This window comes from Protopterus annectens, chromosome 7.part0 (assembly GCF_019279795.1).
Source record: "Protopterus annectens isolate FY-2018-M chromosome 7.part0, PAN1.0, whole genome shotgun sequence".
Classification (NCBI taxonomy): domain Eukaryota; kingdom Metazoa; phylum Chordata; order Ceratodontiformes; family Protopteridae; genus Protopterus; species Protopterus annectens.
The window spans coordinates 1,224,403,839-1,224,426,646 of NC_056739.1; the positions used below are offsets into that span (position 1 = coordinate 1,224,403,839).

The window sequence follows — 22,808 nt, forward strand, 5'->3', positions numbered from 1 at the left end:
TATGAGATTTTAGGTACCTTTGCACAAGATTGAGAGGAAGGTACTAACTGAGGAGACTTGGAAAAGGAGCATTTCCCATGCTCACTAGCCTCTTTAGTTTTCTGAGAGGAAGCTTGAGACCCTTTAGAAGATGTAACAGCAGAAGGAGGTGAAGCCAGAAGTCCTTTAAGAATAAACTTATTCCTGTGATCTCTAATAGCCCTCACATTAAAGGCCGCACAAAAAGAGCAGGAAGTGTCCAGATGTGCAGGCCCCAGACAATACACAAACTCTCTGTGGGCATCGTAATTAGGGAGCTTGTGCCCACAAAAAGTGCACTTCCTAAATCCAGCAGGTTCATCAGCCATATTAGAAAGCAGTAACTATTACAGGAAAAACAAAACCATTTTTTTGGCCAGAAAAAGAAAATGCTACCAACTATGGTAGGTGAAGAGTACCTCAAAAAGAGGTAAGGAAAGAAAAGGAAGAAACCGACCAGGTAGCCAAGACTCAGGAACAAATTTAATGTCAAATAAATCACAGTTAAGTGCTTTCCTCTTAACATACTTCTTTAAAACCATGAATAAAATCAAATTGCTTCACATTTAAAAAGTGTAGTACAAAGGACTTACCTCCACCAAGCACCAATCTGAAATAGACTTAGCTGAAAAGTCCACCAAAATTTTAAAAAGATGTCATACTACACACCAGTCACAAATAAGCAAAGGCAGATCATATAAAAAACATAAATCACAATCTGGCAGCCTGTAGTTTTAATTCATTAACAATGCATATATTCTTACTGAGACCTGGAAAACATGCAGCAAGTCGGAGCTGCCAAAATATTTCTCTGTGACGTAATTGATTTTGCCTGTCACCTGAATACATTGCAGAATCAACTTGTTCAAGCAGCATAAACTTAAAATTAAAAAACTCAACACAAGCTGAATCATACCTGGCTAGTGTGTTCTTGTTGTCATTCCTGGTAATACTATACTGATTCTGGTAGATTCTTTTGTTGAGTGCATTCTTTGTTTTGCCAACATAAAAGGCAGAACATGAGTCACATCTAGCCAGATAAACAAACCTCTCAGTAAAACAATTATATTTTCCATGAGGATTCATGCTCAAAATTTTTTTAGTAAGGACACCTTCAAAGTTAGTTTCAATGAAGGTGCATTGGTGGCAATGGTCACATTTATACGTCTGAAAACAATTATTGTTGTATTCTTTGACCAGTTTCTTTAAGACACTCAATGTTGGGTTTGTTTCTGAAGGAGAAACTGGGAAGACCTTCAAATAAAACTTTCAGGTCATCATCACAAACTCCAAAGGGGCCAGTTTCTGTAAAGAATTTTCCGAATATCGACCGCATCAAGGAAATAATGCAGAATCATATTAGAATAAGAACAAACATTGTGTACCAAATCAGATCTCTTGGTCACTTCACTGGTGTTAGTTGTATGCTTCTCCAAGCCCTTCTTGATAATTGGAGCACATTTTTCTGTCCCTTTTAAGTAACACTTAGTTGTAAAATTCATCTCTCAGAGAAACAGGGTAACCGCGGTCAAGCAACATAGATTTTAACTTGTTAAACTGTTGAATACATGTATTGTTGTTGGAAGTTAAACGAGATATCCTAATAAACTGACTTTTGTCTCCCCTTTCTTTTGATGTAATGGGTGACAACTGGTAAAGTACAAAAAGGTACTGCAAAATGTAGGTTTTCTATAAAATGAAGCCCCAAACACCCCTTCCATACCCTTAGTGATCTCAATGTCCAGAAAATTGATACAGTTAGTGTTCAATTTGTAGGTAAACTTTATTATTATACTGTATTCTGGAGCTTTTCTCCCCGGGCCTCCACTGAAAAAGGGCTCTGTCCTAGTCGGACTATCATGGTCAACATATGTCAAATAAATAATAAATAAATAAATAAATATATAACGCTGTTGTAGAGTTTAATAGAGGCATATCTTAGAGCAAGAAATCTGGACAAAGCCATAAATAATGGGGGCACAAAGTCCCAAAACAGGGACAATTTTTAAATATTGCTCTTACAAACACAGACAGTAGATAGAATAACAGGTTTTGCATTAGTATGAATTATCTGAAGGGTATGAAGTCTGAAACTCAAATGTCTGTTATTCTTTTCTGACTTAAATCTTCAATAATTTGCTAATGATTTGGTAGAAAGCAACAATTTTAAGAAAATGGACAAAAATATGAAGCAAAAATCTGGGCATTCTGTAAAAATCTGTACAGCTGAGAGGTATGAACAGAGGTTATAATAAGTGGAAAGTACTGGAGATTTGTGAAGATGTTAAGAGCTGCAGATCTACCAGAGCTAATCCACTATTTTCAGAAGCTAGTCAAAAGGTACTAATGAATAAATGTTCAACATATAATCGAAATATTGCCAATGTTAAGAAAATCATTGGGAAATACTGACACATCCTACATGATATACCAGAATTACAGATGGCCGGCAATAAGAGATCATGCTTTGGTTATAAGAATAACTGACGTTTGAAGCAGTTGTTATGTTATAAAGAGCAGACACATATATCCAGGAAGACATGACCAATTAAGAATGGTACCTCTAAATGTGTCAGATGTACTTTCTGTAATTTTATTTGTTGTGATAAATCTTTTACTCATCCAGTTTCTAACAAGATCTTCAGACTTAATGCATAAGGTAATTGTGTAACTAGAAATGCTGTCTATCTGGCTAGATGTGTTGCATGTCAGGCATATTATTTGGGTAAAATGAACAAGAGTTTAAGAGACCATATCTGTAACCACCTATATGAAATTAAAAGAGAAATAATTACAAAGGCACTATAAAAACACATTAGAGACAATGGTTCTGGACATAGTTTTAAATTCTCAATTTTAGGAGTAGTTGATAATATATGTAGAGATAATATAAATGATTACACTGAAAAGGAAGAATTTAATTGGCTTTTATGTTTAGAGGCACATATTTCACCTGGTTTGAATGGCTTTGAATCTTTAAAGCCTTTATTGAAAGAGATACACAAACAAGCGTGATTGTCATCATGTGACCACTTTGATATTATATAAATGGTAGATGCTGTCTTTTGTTTGATATGCCTGAAGAAGCCTTGTTTTAGGTGAAAGTTTTTACTAGCGGTTTTAAAAGTTGTATGAATCTAATAAATCACTTTGTTATCAGCTGCTCGTGGTTCCAGTGACTTCTATTTTACTTGTTTGTTCTTATTTTTGTAGTGACTGGATTTACTTGCATACTGGCTGTATTTTTCTGCCTTGCCACTCACAAAAAACCCACTAGAGCACAAGAAGTCTCAATCCCGACCGATCTTGAAGAGCAGCAAATGAGATCTGAGGTAATACAGTGATCAGGGACACTATGGGTAAGGGAGGAGCTCATGAGTCGGATCCTAGAATCTAAAGAAAGTGGCCAAGTCAGATCCAAGGGTCAGATCCGAACCCATTCATTGAGGAACAAATGAAAATGACATTATCAGATCTAAGTGTTTGGCAGCAATAAGATTAACTAAAGCTATAGCTGCTGGGTCAGGTTTGAGATGGGTGTATATAAACTTAAGAAAGACTGAGAAACTTTATATAATCTATTTGCCATTTAAGGGGCAGCAGACTATCAGGAAAATTACAAACAGTGACACAGATATCCTCCGTTGCTGACAGCACTGCAAGAATGGGTAAAGATTCTGGAAATTCCATTTGTAAATGTTGATAGTATTTTCTCAGTATTCTACCACTGAAAACACTGGCACATTCTGGAAATAGTTTCAGAGAAAGAGAACCCCCACAGGGAGAATGAGATACCATGCTGTCTTCTGAATCTGAATCGGAAATCTGAGGAGAAAACCCTGCATTTGTCTCATCTTCCTGTCCAAATTAAGAATCTTAAATCTCTTCAGGAAAAGAAGCAACCCTTTTTCTTTTACCAGAAGCCACCTTATAAGAAGGATCAATAGCCAGAGTTAAACCTTGAGATAGATCTAGTAAGCCACTCCTGTCCAGGGAAATTTGAGCAGGGACAGATGCATGTTAGTTTTCTGTTTCATTTTGACAGGGTAATTCGGGCCAACAGGGCTGTTAATGGTAGTAGCTTCCCCAGGGATGGGCACAACATTCTGACTAAACAGAGAAGACTTCCCCGCTCCCTCTCCCATGAAAGACAAAACTGCCTCTACCTTGCTCACTGAGGGGACCCCAACAGCTGCAGAGGATGTGGTAACCCCCAGTGTATAGTAATTGTAGGTGTTACACCAGTGGGATCCAGATAAGTGGCCTGAGGAACCAGCTTTGGCCACAGCCAAGTCAACCCACCTGCAGCTGAGGCAAATTGCTAGCCTGCTGTGCTGGCAAAGGCTGTTTGCTTAACTTTTTCTTGGTGGCTGGAAGAAAGACTGACAGCGGGATCATTAGTTTGTTCCAAAAATGGTTCCTCTTTCCCAGGGAAAACAAGCAACATAGGGTAGTAAAAACTTGACAGTGTAAAAAATATCTTTCTCCCAATAAACACACAATGAAAAGCAGTTTAATACACTTTTTTATTCCCCAAAGGTAAACTAAACACAATTTTTCTGGAAAGAAAAAATTGTTTTCAGCTGTTTTTAAATGACAGTTCTATACTTACCATAATGATAGATCTGTGTTGTTTGCTTCTATCCTTCCTCACTGCACGGGTATTAAGATCTGATCTTGGAACTGATTGCAGCCACTCTACACTGGATCCAAAGTTCAGGCTCCTCTCGTTACCCACAATCCCCTCCTGCATCTGAAATTACCTCAGATCAAGTTTGTTCAAACACATAAGAATAAAGGATGGTCTCCTCAGAGAGTAAATTTAATACTTTAGTACATAAATTCATTTGCTGTTCTGAAGCTTGAAAAACATCTGAACAAACCCAAATAAAAATCAGTATGGTCATACCAGGGACCAAGACACAGTAGAGGAGGAGAGAAGAAGAGACAGAGTTTGAGGAAGGATGGAAGCAGACACCACAGATCTATTGTTACGGTAAGTACATAACTTTCTTATCTGATGTTGTTTCTCCTGTCGATTCCTCAATGCATGAGACAAAGTCCCTAGCTAATGCCATTCTTGGAAGGTCTCATGGAGGGATATTCCAGAGAAAGGCTGAACCAAAAGCAGCCCTATCCCTGGAGTGTAAATCTAATTTATAATGAGAAATGAAGCTAATGAAGTGGCTGCAGTACAAGTAACATCAATGGAAACACTTGAAAATAAGACAGTGGAAGTAGCCACAGATATAGTCGAGTGAGCCTTGATAGGTTTAGATAAGGTCAAACCTTTCTCTCGGTTTATACACACACACACACACACATATATATATATATATATATATATATATATATATATATATATATATATATAGGTTATCATTTCATTGACAGCTCATTTCACTGACAACCAAATCAGCAAGACCAATTCACTGAACGTTCATTTCACTGAAAACTCATTTCACTGACAACTCATTTCACTAAAACTTATTTCGTCGACAGTTATATATGGCCTGTTCCCCACTTTAGTCCAATCATGGAGTTAGAATATATAGTAAGGGGGGGCACAGCCCCCCACATTGGGGGGGGGTGAAGCCCCCCACATATTATAAACATGTCAAACTATGCAGATGGATACTTACAAGTGCAATGAATAACTGTTTTGCAGAAAACAATATACAACCAAATTACCCCCCCCCCCCTTACTATATATTCTAACTCCAGGATCGCACTACAGTGGGGAACAGGCCATATATAACTGTTGACAAAATGAGTTTCAGTGAAATGAGTTGTCAGTGAAATGAGTTTTCACTGAAATGAACTTTCAGTGAACTACTCTTGCTGATTTGGTTGTCCGTGAAATGAAGGTAAACCATATATATATATATATATATATATATATATATATATATATATATATGGGTTCCATACACTAGACTGAATTTTCACTAATTCAAAATAGTGCATGGAATGCTCACTGCAGTGAAAGTGCACTTAATCGAAAGTGCACTTACGCGAAGTTCATTACAACGAACGGGTGTTGTACTGAACTTCCGTGCAGTACTCACAGACCTTAGGGTTAGGGCACAGGTCATAGTAAGGGGATAGCCCATAGGGCTATCTGCTTACCATGACCTGTGCCCTAACCCTAAGGTCTGTGATGACTGCAGCGCAGTGAAGGACATAGCAATGTCCTCCATTATGGGGCGAAAGTCACGAACCTTAGGGTTAGGGCATGGGTTATGGTAAGGGGATAGCTTTACTAACTATCCTCTTACCCTAACCCGTGCCCTAACCCTAAGGTCCATGACTATTGCACCATAGTGGAGGACATAGCTTGTTTTTTATGTTCTCCAATGTGCTGCGGTGTTTTCGGTGAAGTGCACTTACGCAAAAGTTCACTTTCGTTAAAGTGAACTTTCGCAGAAGTGAGACTTCCTATTACAAGTTCGAAGTAGTGAACTTTCGTTCTTGTAATAGGAATCCATATATATATATATATATCTATATATAGATATATATATAGATATAGATATATATATATATATATATATATATATATATATATATATATATATATATATATATATATATATATATATATATATAGATAGATAGATATATAGATATATTTATATAAAAAAATTAGAGATGCATTCAGATGGATATCTAGAAAGAGTCACTTTAAAGTAGAGTGAAAGTAAAAATGAAGCTGATGATGTACGCCCATCAAATGTAGCATGTATTCTCCTTTATTGGCAAAGTTGGGAACAAAAACTGGAAGGTTGACAAATTGATTCAGTGAGGCCTCCATAACTACTTTTGGGATAAAGGATAAATCAGTTTGCAGATAAGGAGTTTTGCAAGAAAGGGCTTGCAATTCTGATACTCTATGAGCTGAAGTAACTGCAATCAAGAGCAAGGTTTTCCAGACTAGAAAGTTAAGGTCCACCTTGGCTACAGGTTCATAGAAGAACGGTGATATCTCAAGGAGGTGTGGAAAGACACTGAATAATTTAAGGTAAATCTCAGAGGACTGATTTTCTCCAATATGACAATAGAAATAGCCATTAGCTGAACTTTAATAGCATAGTACTGCCCCATCATGAAAAAGGGATGCCAAAAAATCTAAAACAGCTGAATGAGGAACCAAAAAAAGGGTCCAGATTTCTATGAGATGCCCAAATAGAAATATTTTCCACTTGTTTTTGTAAATTTTTTTTAGTAGATGGTCTTGGTGCTGAAGTACAAACGTGAATTACCTGGGAGGAGAGTCTGTACTAGCTAGCCATCACTGGAAGTAGAGAAACTAAATGGTCAACTTGAGGGCTCAAATGTCAGGGTGAGGCATTCTGTACATGTGAAAGAGAAGATCTGGATTGAGATGCAGTACCCAAGGAGGGTCTATCAGATGAGGCCTGAGGAAGGGAAACCACACCTGTCAGGGCCAGAATGGGGCAATGAGGATGCCTGCAACCTTCCTCTCCAATGCTTTCTACAGGAATTTCAGGATCAGTGAAGTAGGTGATAAGGCATACAGAAGCCCAGGGGGTCAAATGTGGGTCAGAACATCCCTTGGTCAAGCCCCCTTCAGAGGGATTAGCTCAAAGTATCGGTTGTACTTCATTTTGTGAGGACAGGCAAAGAGATCACATCCTAGTTGACCTCGATGGCAGAAAATCTTCTCTGCCACTGTCAGATTGAGGGACCACTTGTAAGGTAGAAGGATAGACCTACTCAACATGTCTGCTAGAACAGTGGACATCTCCTGGACGGGTGCTGCTACCAGAAACCAGTGTGAAGATATCGCCCATTGTCAAACTCTTATCGCCTCTTGACATAGAGAATACAAAAGTGTTTCTCCCTGCTTGTTGATGTGCAAGACTACAGACATGTTGTCCATCTGAATACTTATCACTCTTAGACAGAGGGTGTCCTGGAAGGCCTGCAATGCTAGGAGGAATTTCCTCCATCTCCAGTATGTTTATATGCACACTGACCTCAGAAGGGAACCATTTGCCTTGGATCATCTGTGCCTTGTAGTGCCTCCCCCCCCCCCCATGAGTTGGGAGGTGTCTGTAGTCTCTGTGGCCTGGAGAGGAGGTAGAACATAGGGGTGACTTTAGGAGACCTTCAGGAACATCAGTCACCACTGCATGTGCATTCTGCAAATGTTTGTGAAAAGTATTTGGAAATTCGTGGGTTGATGTTTGATAGACCATTGGACTGAAAATTTCCACTGAAGAACTCTCATGTTATATCTGGTGAAAGGAACCAGGGTAATGGAAACAGCCATAGATCCTAGGAGGCACAGAATCAGTCTTGCTGGTGGCTTCTGACAAGAAAGAACTTGCAGTGCTTGTTTGGAGGTTGGTAGTCCTGTTCTGTGGAAGTATTGCTATTTGGCACTTTATATCCAAGTCATCCCCTATGAATTCTACTGTCTAAACAAGGAAAAACTTGGACTTGACCAAGTTCATTATGATGATAAACTGGACACAACATTGGAGCACTGAGTCTCTGTTGCAGATGAGAAGATCCCTGCAGGGAGCAGTGATGAGCCAGTTATCCAAATACATAAACACTCAGAACCCTTGCAGTCTGAGGTGAGCTGTGGCTACTGCAATATACTTGGTGAACACCCGGAGGGCTGTGGTGAGGCAAAATGGCATGGATCTGAACTGGAAATTATTAGCTCTAAGCTGGATGCACAGAAACCTTCTAGAGTGTGTGTCCATCCTTATGAGGTAGTATGCATCCTGAAAATCTAACAATCACATCCAATAGTCCTTTATCACTAATGGGAGAATGAACTGTACTGTGACTATCCAGAACTCTGTCTGACATAATGACTGAGCACTAAAACTGGCCTGAGGTCCCCATTTCTTTTTGGCACCAAAAAGAATCTTGAGTTAGTTCCAGAATCCTTGTTCATCTAGTGGTACCTACTGCATACTTCAATTGTCTAGTAGCTTTTTTATAATTCTAGAACTGCTGCTTTTCTTTAGGAGGATGTAATGTAGGGGACTTTCCTTGAAGATGAGAGAATGATAGAAAGGGAACTGAATAGCCTCTTGTTATGATCTTCTGCATCCATGTGTCTTGGATAATGGATGTCTAGGCCTTGGGGTGGAGAGATAAGAGACCCCCCCACTGACTACTTCCAGAGTGGAGCAGTTGCCTTCAGGAGAACTGATAAGGCCTCTCAAAGAATGGAATGCAGAAGCCTTGATTTTGTGGACCACCTCTACCTCTTGTGCAATGTCCACTGTTAAAATTTCCCCCTCTGCTGGGGGGGGGGGTGTATCTCAAGAAGTGTCAGGACAGGACCGTTGCGACTTTCAGATCCACAACTTCTTCCCACCTTTCTATTTTTTTAGAGAAAGATCTCTGAGGGTAGAGAACCATATTCCTATGACATAAAGAGTCTTTCCGTCTTGCTCACTCCTAGAGAACGTCTTTAACTTTAGGCATGAACAGTATTGAGTCATCATAAAAGGCATTAACAAAATGATGTCTTGAAGTGCTCCACAAAGTCACACAAGCACACCAAATTGTGTCTCCTTATGGTTTTGCTGGTGTCTTTGGGTCTCAACATGCCCTTAATCAGGTTAGAAATGAGGCACATTGACACATTAGAAAGGGACTGTAGAGTGGCCACAGATTTCATGTCCTCTGCAGAAATGGGCCTGGAAAAGGGATTTGGAAAGCTCCTTTCTCAACTCTTTCTGGGAGCATGTCACATGTGCCAGGTAGTTCAGCACCCAACATGCAAAAGATGCTGAAATGTAAACTCAACACAACCTTGGATCAATGGTGAGACCCTTGCTCCAATGCGGATGATCTTTGGGGGGCACTAAGAATTTATAGGGCTTGCGTGAAATGTGTTCAGCTATGTCTGGTTCTTTTCAAGCCTGCTTTGATATTAGGTCAACGACCAGCAGGTGGGAACACCCAAAAACTAACTGGACTGGATTTGAAGGCCTCAAGAAGCACAGGCTCATCAAGAGGGGGTTTTGGGGAACCACCCACTTTTCTGTCTCAAAGGTTCATAGATCTCTTCAAATGAGACATCCTCAAGGGAGAATCAGGTGGAACTCTCCCCTTCATTGAAGTAAGTCTCTTTGGTTAATGATTTCTGAAGGGAGTTCATGTGCCTCACCTGGCATATATGGTTCTGAGGAACCTCTACTATGGGATGCTCCTGTGAGGACTCAGAAGAGGATTAGGAGTCCTGAAGACACACTATCTTGAGACTCAAGAGGCCAACTGTCCTGCTGAGACAGGATGAGCAGGATCAGGACCCTAGGGCATCCTATGAGGGATGTACTGACCTAAGAGAGCCTAAGACGTAAAAGAATCAGCCAAAATGCAAATATACATGAATATCTGGTATTAGGTATTTTATTTTTCTTTTGCATATTTCAGTGGTCCTGATTGTTGTCAGAAACCCTAACATGCACTACTACTCCTTCTCCACAGCTGCCAGACTTACCTTGCTCGAACTTGGCTACTGTGTTAGGGCAAGGTGTGGCACCTCCACTTTCTCCTCATAGCTGCCTCCCCTTTCCTGAACATGCATTTGAGATTGAAAGTGAGTGGCCAGCCATGTGAGCTACAAGATGTCTGAGTGCCTGGCTGTGTGATATGGTATTTAGGGACTTGGGCACTTGTAGTAGACCCAATATTATATGTCTATCAAACCTAACCTCCACATATTCTTCATTAATGGAAAATATTGGATGATGTGATATTCACACAGTTCATACAATGAAAAACTTGTCACTGTGTGTAATATTATTTCAGTGTTGGCTTACTTTCACAAAGGCAGTCTGTGGTCAGTACATTATAATAACTGGAAACTATTTTTTTCTTTTGCATATTTCATTGGTCTTGGCTGGCAAAGAATACTTACATCCAAGTACAATGACATTGTCAATCCTCTTTTTTCACATTTTTACATGTGGTTGGGGTGGCACATCAACATTAGTAAATGGGGGTGGGGATTCATAAAGCTTACGATGAAGAGTACATAGTGTATGTACTTCAATGTATCCTTTTTGAATTTACAGACTTCCCTGCCATGATTCTTTTACATGAAGATGTGCAGCACTGCACTGGGCTGCCTCTGCAGCTGTGCTAGATATTACTGAGGTAGTCCAAGGGAAAGCCATGTACTCTTCCCCCAGAACTGCCTCCAAGTAGGCATCTACACCTCGCTCAGTCATGTAGATTTGTATGGTTGCTGCTGGAACATCAGAATAGTGAATATGGTCAAAATAACATGCTCATCTATTGTGGTAAGGGTAAATGCTATGGAGTTTAGCAGTAAGGTAGGGATAGGAGGTGTGTGAATGAGCCTTGGACTACTGAGCAAAGCCTGTCACATTGGGTGGGGTGGGGAGGGGACCCTCCTCTGCATAATCCCTAAACACCAGGGATGTCATTTAAACATTCTTATGTATTAAGACAAAACAAAAAAGGCAAGTACAATGGGGGGAAAGGGATTTGACCACAGCACCTTTGGCACAGGAAACCTCAGCATTAACCTGTTGTGTTAACTAATAAATTAGTGCAGCAAGTTTTTTTTTATGGCATATAATAAGGATCTCTGGCATTATGGGGTCTATATTATAAAGCCAAAAGCTCTAAAGAGCGACTACAAGTCCATCAACACATAAAGAGCGTTGTACAAAAATCGCGAAACACGTATTTAGTGAAAATCAAAAACTGAAAGTGTTTCTTTAAACAACAGCGCCATGCAGGTATACCTAAATTAACTAAATAAAACTAAAATAATACACTTTTGCAGGGGGGGCAAGCCCCCCTGCACCCCCCCACACACACCCTACTTAAATATTACCAACTACGAGACCGCACTACAGTGGGGAAAAGGATATATTTCCTTATCCCCAGGATCGCGCTGCTGGACAAACAAATATGTTCGATGTTCTGATTTTCACTAAATACGTCTTTCGCTATAATCGTACATTGATCTTTATGTGTCGATGTACACATATTCGTTCTTTAGAGGTTTCGGCTTTATAATATAGACCCCATTATTCAATGCCTGCAGCAGTACATGGCAAGTAAGGGAGAACAACTTGAAATGTTCAGCATACCTGTCAATGTCATACCACAAGGCTTCACGACACAGCCAAAATTATGGACTGCTTGTCATGAATTTATCCTACGAACTTAGAAAGATAATGGATAACAGCTTTGGACTACTATGCATTTACTAAAACATATGAAGTGTGAAACTCAAATGTCTAGCATTAGGGACTGACTGTAATCATCCAGGAATTACCAGGGCAGGGGAAAAGGAGACACTGTGGACATTCTGACAACAAAGATAGGTACGGGGCATGTGGTGTGAGTTTTATTGTACTCGTGTGTGGGAGAATGACTGAGGGATGACGGTTGCCTATGCTAACAAGATGCAGCCAGCACTGTTATCTACCATTGGAAGCACTGATCTTCACTTTGCGTTTGTTAACTGCAATTCACAGACATGCAAATTAGCTGATAATGAGGTCTTTCCTCACTGTGGCTGATGTATCTGTGCATCGCAAAATACTGCATCACAGAAACAGGGCCTTTTTTCAGCAAACCTTAATGCAAAGCAGTAGCCGCTTAATGAATCCTACAGAATGTGACCAAGTCAGCCAGAAACAATGTTTACAATGCTGAGTGGCTAGCCTTGCCTGCTTATACAAATTAAGCCCCGTTTTCATGGACTGAAATTCTGAGGGTTATACCAGGGATATTTTGGTGTCATTACTATGATTTCATTATATTTTTATGCTTCTGCATATAATCAGAATTAATAGAGCCTAAGTACAAAACACTGAATAAAAGAAAACTGCAAAACATCATGAAAAGGCTGACCAAGAACTATTCTTTTGTAATGTTTTGCTGCTATACTTTTGAGTTACTCTACTTTGCCAGTTTCCTGTGTTTTGTTTTTGTTACTGAATAAAACAGGCTTGGATTTTGGAAAGTTGTAAATATAAGAAGAAATACAAGTTGTGGTGAATGAGCATCCTGTAGTAACATAATGAAGCCCAACAAAAGTGTTTTTTCAATACTTATACTGTCTAGATTTCAGAATTTTATGTTGTTTTCTAACAAAAATAACAGTGTCCTTGATTATACTCACATGGAATAAGTGTTTTCAAGTCTCTTGATGGGCTTATCTTCTTTACATCGAAGAAGATTTTTGTTAACAAGTTGTAGTTACATATTCATGTTTCTGTACTAAGCAACATACATGATATAATAGCTATAGTTTAGTTATCCTAAACATAAATTGTGCTGCATCACTGTTCACTTAATTCATAGCCTTACTATGGAGTAAAAACTGTGTATACCACTAATGGTACCAGACCCCCTTACTACATCTCTGAAGTTTTCCATGGATTTTAAATTTTCCATCTCTAGTACGTTCTTTGCATTGCATGCATATCTTTACTAGAACCTCCTAAGGAAATAATAAGCAAGAAAGAAAGAAAACAACCAACCTTGATTTCTCCTGCTTTAACCTTAGATGCTTCTAATACTTTGATTAATTCAACATCATCAACAGGGTTTCCTTCAGAGGAACTAAGGCGGAACAGAATTTGGTCTTCAATCTCTTTCAGCTCCTGTCTCATCTTTGCATTGCTGACAATAAGTTGATTCTTGGCATCTTCTAGGTCAGGGCGTTCAGCTGCAACTACTCTTCCAAGCAGCTGATCTTCTAAACCACTAAAAAAAAAGAATGTGCAATGATAATTTCACACTCCTCCACAGCAAACAAGTTACTGGTGATTTAGAATGACACTATACTTGACTCTGCATGCTGGTATTAAAATATGGTGGAAATAATATATGTAAATGTGGAAATTCTATTATGTCATGTGTTTTTATTCATTTGTTAATAGTATATGCCCACTCCGTATTAGTGTTGTTTTTCAGTTTCATTTTTCTCATATCATGCAAGTTGGAGCAAGGGGATCAAAACCAAAACTATAGGATAAAACTGATTTTTTTTCTGATTTTTTCCATTTATAATTTAATTTTAGGCCAGGTGCTGGTGAAATCGCGTTTCAGTATTTTAACATTAGAGTTACTGTTGTGTGATTAAATTTTAAACAAGTTTGACTCCTACCTTTAAAACCTTATACTGACTAATCTGGAACTTTCAAATTATGTTGAAAACTATGCAAAAGTCTGTCTGAATGAATGCAATGTAGGGTTCATTATATGCATCTGAAGTCCATTGTTAGTACTAGTCATAGATTTCTATTAAAAGCACATTGCAAGTCAGTGGCACGTCTTTAAAATATGAACATTTTTTCCTAAAACAAAGTAGTTCCCTACTCATATCAGGATATTAGTGTAATGCTGCAGGGTATCACTTCCATTATGTTGCCTGTACACCTGACAGAGTATTCTAAGTTTTACAAATTACAAGTAGTAAATAGGTTCATAGGTTCATAGGTTGGTACTGGGCTATCTGCCCGAAGGCATACATTAGCCCAGCCACATTGTGCAGTATTCACCGCTCATATAGTAGTTCCCTAGATCCTTGTACTAGCAGCTAGTACCCTTGGCCCCTATCTAGTAGTGCTGTTGGTGTGATCCCCGGTGTGAACTTTCTGTTACCCATCCACTCATCAAGGTTCCTCTTGAAGAGTGATAGTGAGGGTCTCTGTTTTATGTAGATCGGGACCCTCTTCCATAGTAAGGGAAGTCTCTGCAAAGGGAATCTATCCCTCCAGCATGTTCTATTCATTGTTGTGTTGAGGTTTATATCCCTAGAGCGTGTAGCTCAAGTAGATTTGGTTTTGCTAAGATGGAGCATGTTCAACAATTCTGGGTTGGACATGACTCTGTACGTTAGTATGCAACAGAGAACAGTCTTAGCTTTTTCAATCATGCTGCATAGGGCAACAGTTTGAGGCCAGTAATCCTCTTGGTTAGGTACCTCTGTGGTCTCTCCAGCTGCTGGAGATGTCTAGCCAGGTACATTCCAATTGATGCATTGTACTCAATAATGGGTCTGATGAGGAAAGAGTAGAGGAGCACCATTACATCCTTAGATCTTGATGCAAACCCTTTTGTGATCAGATGGGTCACATAGAAGGATTTTCTAACCACTTTGGCAACATGGTTATCAAAGGAAAGCTGACTATCTACTTGGGTCCCTAGATCCCTTATTTCTTCTTCAGATTTCAGGGGATTACCTCCTATGTTGTAGTTTGCGGGTACTCTGTTTTTTCCAAAGGGGATTACTACGCATTTTTTGCATTTAGCTTGAGATCATGGCTTTGACACCATGCATCAGTCTCATTTAGGTGTGAACGTGTGGTAGCAGGTAAAAATAGTACTTACAGAACAGATACCTGTGGAGTTTACAGGAGACCATAATTGTCATAACAGAAGCATTCACTCTTTGTTCTCATTTTATTGTCATAACAGAAGCATTCACTCTTTAGTCTCATTTTTAACTCTTGACAGGTCCAAATTTTATAGTTATAAATAAGTGAATGCCCTCTCCTAGACATTCATGCATGCATCCAACTTTTATACCAATATTTATTGCTTCAGGTTATGCTAATTAGCAAATATATGGTTCATTATAAACCAGTAAGAACCTGGAAAACACATCAGTGTGAGTATACTCATGATGCCAACAATTCTGTAATGAGGTCATTGCTGCAAGAGATTCATAATAAGAATGGAAATTAGATGAAGGTGGATATAAGTCTCATGGCCTGACTGCTATCCCTAGGCATGCATGTATCAGTTTTGTGCTACAGCTGTTATAATGAACCCTAGTTATAAAACAGATTGAATTGTGTGTCCTACTCTGTTATTTTCAATACTAACAAATGATCTTGGGGAAGGCTAATGGAGTCTTGGAAGCTTAAAACAATTTAAGTGCAAGTCTTGTGAGGTACTTACCACAATCCCATCAAAGCCCTACTGCACAGAATGAACCAAACAGCTACAGGAGGAAATAAATAACACAACACAAGCAGTGGGTAAATATTTTGCAATATAATAAACCACACAAAACCTATAAAACATACACATCAAAGGACCTAAAATATATGCAGGAACTCAAGAACAGATGAGGGAACTTGTCCTGCTGCAGTGATCTTTATATCTGTGCATCTTACACAGGACTCTACTCTGTTCATCATTAACATCACAAATGCATGAATTTATAAAATGAAAAAGAGAATATAATTCTGCATAAAATATGGAAACTGATGCTTAAGTAGAGGTCTCACAAACACTTAGATTATTAGATAAACACATTTTAAAGAATAATGCAATGGAGGCTGTTTTTCTGGGAGCCCTTCATTTGTTTGAACTTTCAAATGTTCGAAACTCATATGGCCGACACCATATGAGCGAACGTTTGAAAGGCTGACAAATGATAGCAGAGATCCCGCTACAGTGCGGGACTGGGAGATTCCCCTTTCTTGCACTGTAGTGCGATCTCTGAGTGAGAATATTTAAGTAGCAGGGGGTGTGGGGGGTGCAGGGGGGCTTGCCTCCCTGCATAACACAGTTTTACTGTGTTTACAGGTAGGTAAATGGTGCTATTTCAGGATGTCGGTCTTTCGGAATGTCGATCATATGGTGTCGGCCATATGAAAGTCGGCATTCTGAATGGCTGACATTCTGAAGTAGACCTGCTTTTCTATATAGACTACTCTGATCTGTTTGGTCAAAGTTTGGTTGCAGGTCATTAACAAAAAAGAATGCAGTTAGTCAAATACTTGGAAAGTGACTCCCTTTTTTATTTATTTATTTTTTTAACAAAAACACCTTTATCAAATGTTCACGTATGACATTGGCAATCACACATTCAAAAAACTGAAAACAAACAATACTGACATAATTTTAGTTGCAAACATTACACATCACTTATAATCTATCCAGTCATTGTTAGTCAAACATTATATAGCTCATTTAAATCCTGTCTTCTTTTAAACCTCATTCCTCCTCTGCACGTATTGTTCCCACTATTCCCATTTTGTTCTATGTAATTTGCTCCTACCCTTTTCAAAAAGTCCGATTTCCAGCTGTTTTACCTCTGCTACTATATTCACTACTTCTAATAAAATTGGTTTACACTTTGATTTCCATTTTCTAGTAGCTGTTTTTTTAGCAGCCACCATAATTAGTTCAGGAAAGTCTTACTATGTCTAGGCAATTCCAATTCTGTATCATAACTCAAGAAATAATTTCCTTGGTAACACCAATTTGCTCATCCAGTATCTCTGACAGAGCAGTCTGCAGAGAATCTCTAAAGTCTGTCAACTCATTACACTCCCAGAAAATATGCTCGCAATTACCTCTTTCTTCCCCATCACAACTCCAACGTTTGCAGTCTGAGGAAAAATTCTTTGGAGTCTACTTGGAGTATAAAAATACCTATGTAAACACTTCCAAGCAAAGATCCTAAATCTTTTCGACTTTGATGCATATTTGCAAAACATACATATATCCCCCCATTGTTTCTTTGTGAACTTCTTATCCAATCTCTCTTCCCAATACTCTCTAACCTTCCCTGATTGCTTCTTATAGTTGCCATGCAATATTTTGTATGCTCTACTAATTATTCCTTTTTTAACAGCAGCTTCTTTTCAAGATTCTAGGAAAAACTCTACCAGTGCTGGTCTTTCACTTAGAATCCCCTATTTCTTTTGCTTTGCCTATACTCTGATATTAATCCTTGATGGGGGAATTGTGACATCTGGACAGAGGAAGGAGGACAAGGAGACCTGGTGGTGGAATGAGGAAGTACAGGAGAGTATACAGAGGAAGAGACTGGCGAAGAAGAAGTGGGATTGCCAAAGAGATGAAGAAAGTAGACATGAGTATAAGGAGATGAGGCGCATGGCAAACAGAGAGGTGGCGAAAGCTAAGGATAAGGCATATGGAGAGTTGTATGAGAGATTGGACACTAAAGAGGGAGAAAAGGACCTGTACTGATTGGCTAGACAGAGGGACAGAGCTGGGAAAGATGTGCAGCAAGGAAGGGTGATAAAGGATAGTGAGGGAAAGGTACTCACAAGAGAGGAGAGTGTGTTGAGTAGATGGAAACAGTATTTTGAGAGGCTGATGAATGAAGAGAATGAGAGAGAGAGAGAGAGAGAAGGTTGGATGATGTGGGGATAGTGAATCAGGAAGTGAAACAGATTAGCAAGGAGGAAGTAAGGACAGCTATGAAGAGGATGAAGAATGGAAAGGCTGTTGGCCCAGATGACATACCAATGGAAGCATGGAGGTGCTTAGGAGAAATGGCAGTGGAATTTTTAACTAGATTGTTTAATGAAATTTTGGAAAGTCAGAGGATGCCTGAGGAGTGGAGAAAAGTGTTTTGGTACCTATCTTTAAGAATAAGGGTGATGTGCAGAGCTGCAGTAACTACAGAGGGATAAAATTGATCAGTCACAGCTTGAAGTTATGGGAAAGAGTAGTAGAAGCTAGGTTAAGAAGGGAGGTGATGATTAGTGATCAGCAGTATGGTTTCATGCCAGGAAAGAGCACTACAGATGCAATGTTTGCTCTGAGAGTGTTATTGGAGAAATACAGAGAAGGTCAAAAGGAGTTGCATTGTGTCTTTGTAGACTTGGAGAAAGCATATGACAGGGTGCCAAGAGAAGAGTTGTAGTATTGTATGAGGAAGTCGGGAGTGGCAGACAAGTATGGAAGAATCGTACAGGATATGTACGAGGGTAGTGTGACAGTGGTGTGGACTGCAGTGGGAGTGACAGATCCGTTTAAGGTGGAGGTGGGATTACATCAAGGATCAGCTCTGAGTCCTTTCTTATTTGCAGTGGTGATGGACAGGTTGACAGATGAGATCAGACAGGAGGCCCCGTGGACTATGATGTTTGCAGATGACATTGTGATCTGTAGTGAGAGTAGGAATCAGGTTGAGGAGACTCTGGAGAGGGGGAGATATGCTCTAGAGAGCAGAGGAATGAAGGTCAGCAGGGCTAAGACAGAATATATGTGTGCAAATGAGAGGGAGGTTAGAGGAATGGTGAGGATGCAGGGAGTAGAGTTGGTAAAGGTGGACGAGTTTAAGTACTTGGGATTAACAGTTCAGAGTAATGGTGAATGTGGAAGAGAGGTAAAGAAAAGAGTACAGGCAGGATGGAATGGGTGGAGAAGAGTGTCAGGAGTGATTTGTGACAGACGGGTACCAGTAAGAGTGAAAGGGAAGGTCTACAAGAGGGTAGTGAGACCAGCTATGTTATATGGGTTGGAGACAGTGGCATTGACAAAAAGGCAGGAGTCAGAGCTGGATGTGGCAGAGTTAAAGATGTTAAGATTTGCACTCGGTGTGACTAGGATGGATAGGATTAGGAATCAGTATATTAGAGGGTCAGCTCATGTTGGACAGTTTGGAGACAAAGCAAGAGAGACGAGAATGCATTGGTTTGGACATGTGCTGAGGAGGGATGATGGGTATATTGGGAAAAAGATGCTAAGGAGGGAACTGCCAGGTAAGAGGAAAAGAGGAAGGCCTAAGATAAGGTTTATGGACGTGGTGAGAGAGGACATGCAGGCAGTTGGTGTGACAGAGCAAGATGCAGAGGATAGGAAGAAATGGAAAGAGATGATTTGCTGTGGCGACCCCTAACGGGAAAAGCCGAAAGATGATGATGATGGGGGAAGGCAATCTGTAGCCTGCAGTCCAAATGAATTCTTGACCTCTTCCCATTCAATTATTTGCTTCCAGTACCTTGCTTTTTTTGCCAGTTTTCTCCAATAAATTCCAGCCCCCCCATGACCATTGTCTGATTCCCTAACTGCAGTTATCTCTATCTGCAGAATCTCCTTTCTCCATTCTCATGTTGGCTTAGTTCTTAGAATATGTTCTGCTTCTTTATGAGTATAATATTCTATATGGTTACTGTTATTCTCCTTAAGGATCTGCATCCAAAATCCTAGTCTCTCCTTGTTTCTTGAGCTCCCCCCTGTTTCATCACCATCCCTTTCCACTTTGAATTATAGGTTTTTGCTTGTGGTATGTATTGGAGCCTTAACTGCGTAGATCTAAAATACCCCTTCAAGTTGGTTAATCCCACACTGCCTTATTCAACTGGAAAATCAGCTTATCCCACTTGACTGTTGCCACCTTCCCTTCCCAGATAAAATCCATCATCTCTTTAACTGCAATCCACAACTTTTCCTCTGGCTGATAAAAATATGCCTAACCTGTGTACAACTAAAGGGACTAAAAACATTTTAACTGTTTTTATCTTGCTATCCATTAACCATATAACGGTGCTTCCAATTTCTCAGTTTTTTGTATTATTTTTTGTTTAGCCTCTTCTTACATATCCTTACCTGCCACACCAGAATCCTTTTTAATCCATAGTCCTAAGTATTTAATTTTATTATGTCCCCATAATTATGGATATTGCTGAACCAGTTCATGTGCAGGTACATAATTTACAGCTATTGGCTTTGATTTATCTTCATTAATTTTATATCCCAAAAAGATTTGAAACTGTCTCAAAATGTTCCACAACATGCTGAAATGTCTTTTCCTGGTTGTATCAGGTATAAAATAATATCATCTGCAAATACAGCCAGCTTTTCTTGACTACCATACCAATTATATCCTCTGAGTCTCTTATTTTCTTTGCCAAAGGTTCCAAATACACAGCAAATAGCAATGGGGAAAGGGGATACCCCTGCCTGGTTTCTCTGCTCAAACAGAAATTATCAAAGAGGACCCCAACCATTTTAAGTTTAACCTCTGATCCCTCTTATACCCTCGTAATCAACCTCATAATTTTATCAGGGAATGCAAATGCTTCCATTGCCCAACTCATAAACTCCCAGTTTACTGTCAAATGCTTCCTCTGCATCACGACACACCAACAACAGTGGTATTTTCTTATATTCAGCTTCCTTCTGGATCACCAGTGTTCTGTTAATGTTGTCAAATGATTGCTTCCCCTCTACAAAGCCACACTGATCCATATCTATTCATTTTGGCATTAGCTTTGCCATTCTTTTAGGCGTTATAGACAAAAACACTTTAAAATCATGGTTTAGGATTGAAATGGGCCTGTATGAAGCTGGATCTGATGCGTCTTTACTCCCTTTAGGTATTTCAGCCACCACTGCTTTCTTCCAGGATGTTGGTGCTTCTCCTCCTCTTAAAATACAGTTAAACAAAAGCTTCCAGATATTTATCAATTTTCCCTCCTAGCTTCCAAACTTCCATAGGAATACCATCTATTCCTGGATACTTTGCAGTGGATTGGTTATACATCACCATTTTTATCTCATCCCCTGCTATACTAACTGTTAGTAATTGAGCCTCATCTACCTTTAACCTTGGCATATTTAATTCTTCCATAAACATTTCCATTTGTACCTTGTCTTAATCTTCATATTTCTCTTCTTTATACAGACTTTCTTAAAATTTACAAAATATTTCTAGTACCTCTACAGGATCTCTTGTTATTTTCCTTGTTATAGGCTCCCTAAGCTTGGTGACAATCCCTTCTACTTTCTGTTGCCTAAGTCATTGTAATAAAGGTGTCTGTGCTCTGGTGTAATTATCAAAAAGCAGTTGCTTAACAGCAATCTTTCTAAACTCATGCATATTATCGAGGTAATCCTTTATTTTCTGCTTAGCATTCTGCAAATGCTCCTCTTCCTGTTCTGTGAGATTCTCCCTATTGTCTAATAGTTTAACATTTTTAAGTCCTTCTAAATAATTCTTCTTGCTTCTTAACCATCTCTCTCTTTCTTTTATATCCACCCTATTTTAAAACTCCACTTTAATTTTATCCCACTCCCTAGTTACATTTTCAGAAGAAATTTCTATCTTCTCTAATAACTCCCGAATAATTTCCAACACCCATTCCTTAAATTCCTCTCTTTTCAACAGATAGGTTGGAAAGCACCAGTGCCTGATATTTATTTCATTACCCTGTGCTTTTATTTTAGTTATTATTGGCACATGATCTGATATAGTAATTGGAGGTGTGTCAAAACTTTCAATTAAATGCACATGTTCCTGTGAAATGTAAGTTCTGTCTAGCCTAGCCCAGTTTTTGTATCTTGGAGAATAATATGTAAATTCCGTCTGAACTCCTACTACTGAATTCACATCTTCCATGCCAAATATTTTCATAAATTTCTTCAAAAATCTACCACCTTTGTTATATTTTCCCTTCTGGACTCCCCAGGTACATCTTCACTGTGGCAAATCAAATTCCATTCCCCACCTATGAGTAATATTCCCTGCTGAAAGTGATTATTTCTCCCAGAATTTACTTCAGCTCCATTAGAGCGGTTTTAGGCGGAATATAAATACATGTTAGTGTAATCCCCCTCCCTTGCCAATAGCTACCATGATTATCTTGTTTATCCTCTTCTATCACTATTGGAGCTCCTCTTGTAATTAATACAAGTACTCCTCTTTTCCTTTATCCCAGGTATTCTACTGAATAACTGTCCTGAAAACATTTCTTTATCAAATCCACATGTTCAGTTCTTTCCAAATGTGTCTACTGTGGCATAGCTATTTGCACTCTATATTTTTAATATAGTTCACTAGTCTTTCTTTTATGTATATATCTGTGAGACCACTAACATTTAAAGATACTATAGAAATACTATTCCCACCTTTTATTTGCAAAAGCTTTTTGTTAAGTATCTAGTTACAACTTTGGTGTTACATGCATACGCTAATGTTTGGCAAGTTGATCTTGTATACACAGTTGTAGCTTGTCATATCCATTTAAGCC

The 22,808-nt window shown here is 39.1% G+C and overlaps 1 protein-coding gene across 1 annotated transcript in view; it reads right to left on the bottom strand.

Annotated features, from left to right (window-relative positions):
* The window catches only part of DNAH1 (dynein axonemal heavy chain 1), a 5,225,710-nt gene that overhangs the window by 875,254 nt on the left and 4,327,648 nt on the right, over positions 1-22,808 (bottom strand). Inside the window, exon 64 of the mRNA XM_044076389.1 lies at positions 13,542-13,767. Within this exon, the coding sequence (XP_043932324.1) occupies positions 13,542-13,767 (226 nt within the window). The remainder of the gene's footprint in view (positions 1-13,541; positions 13,768-22,808) is intronic.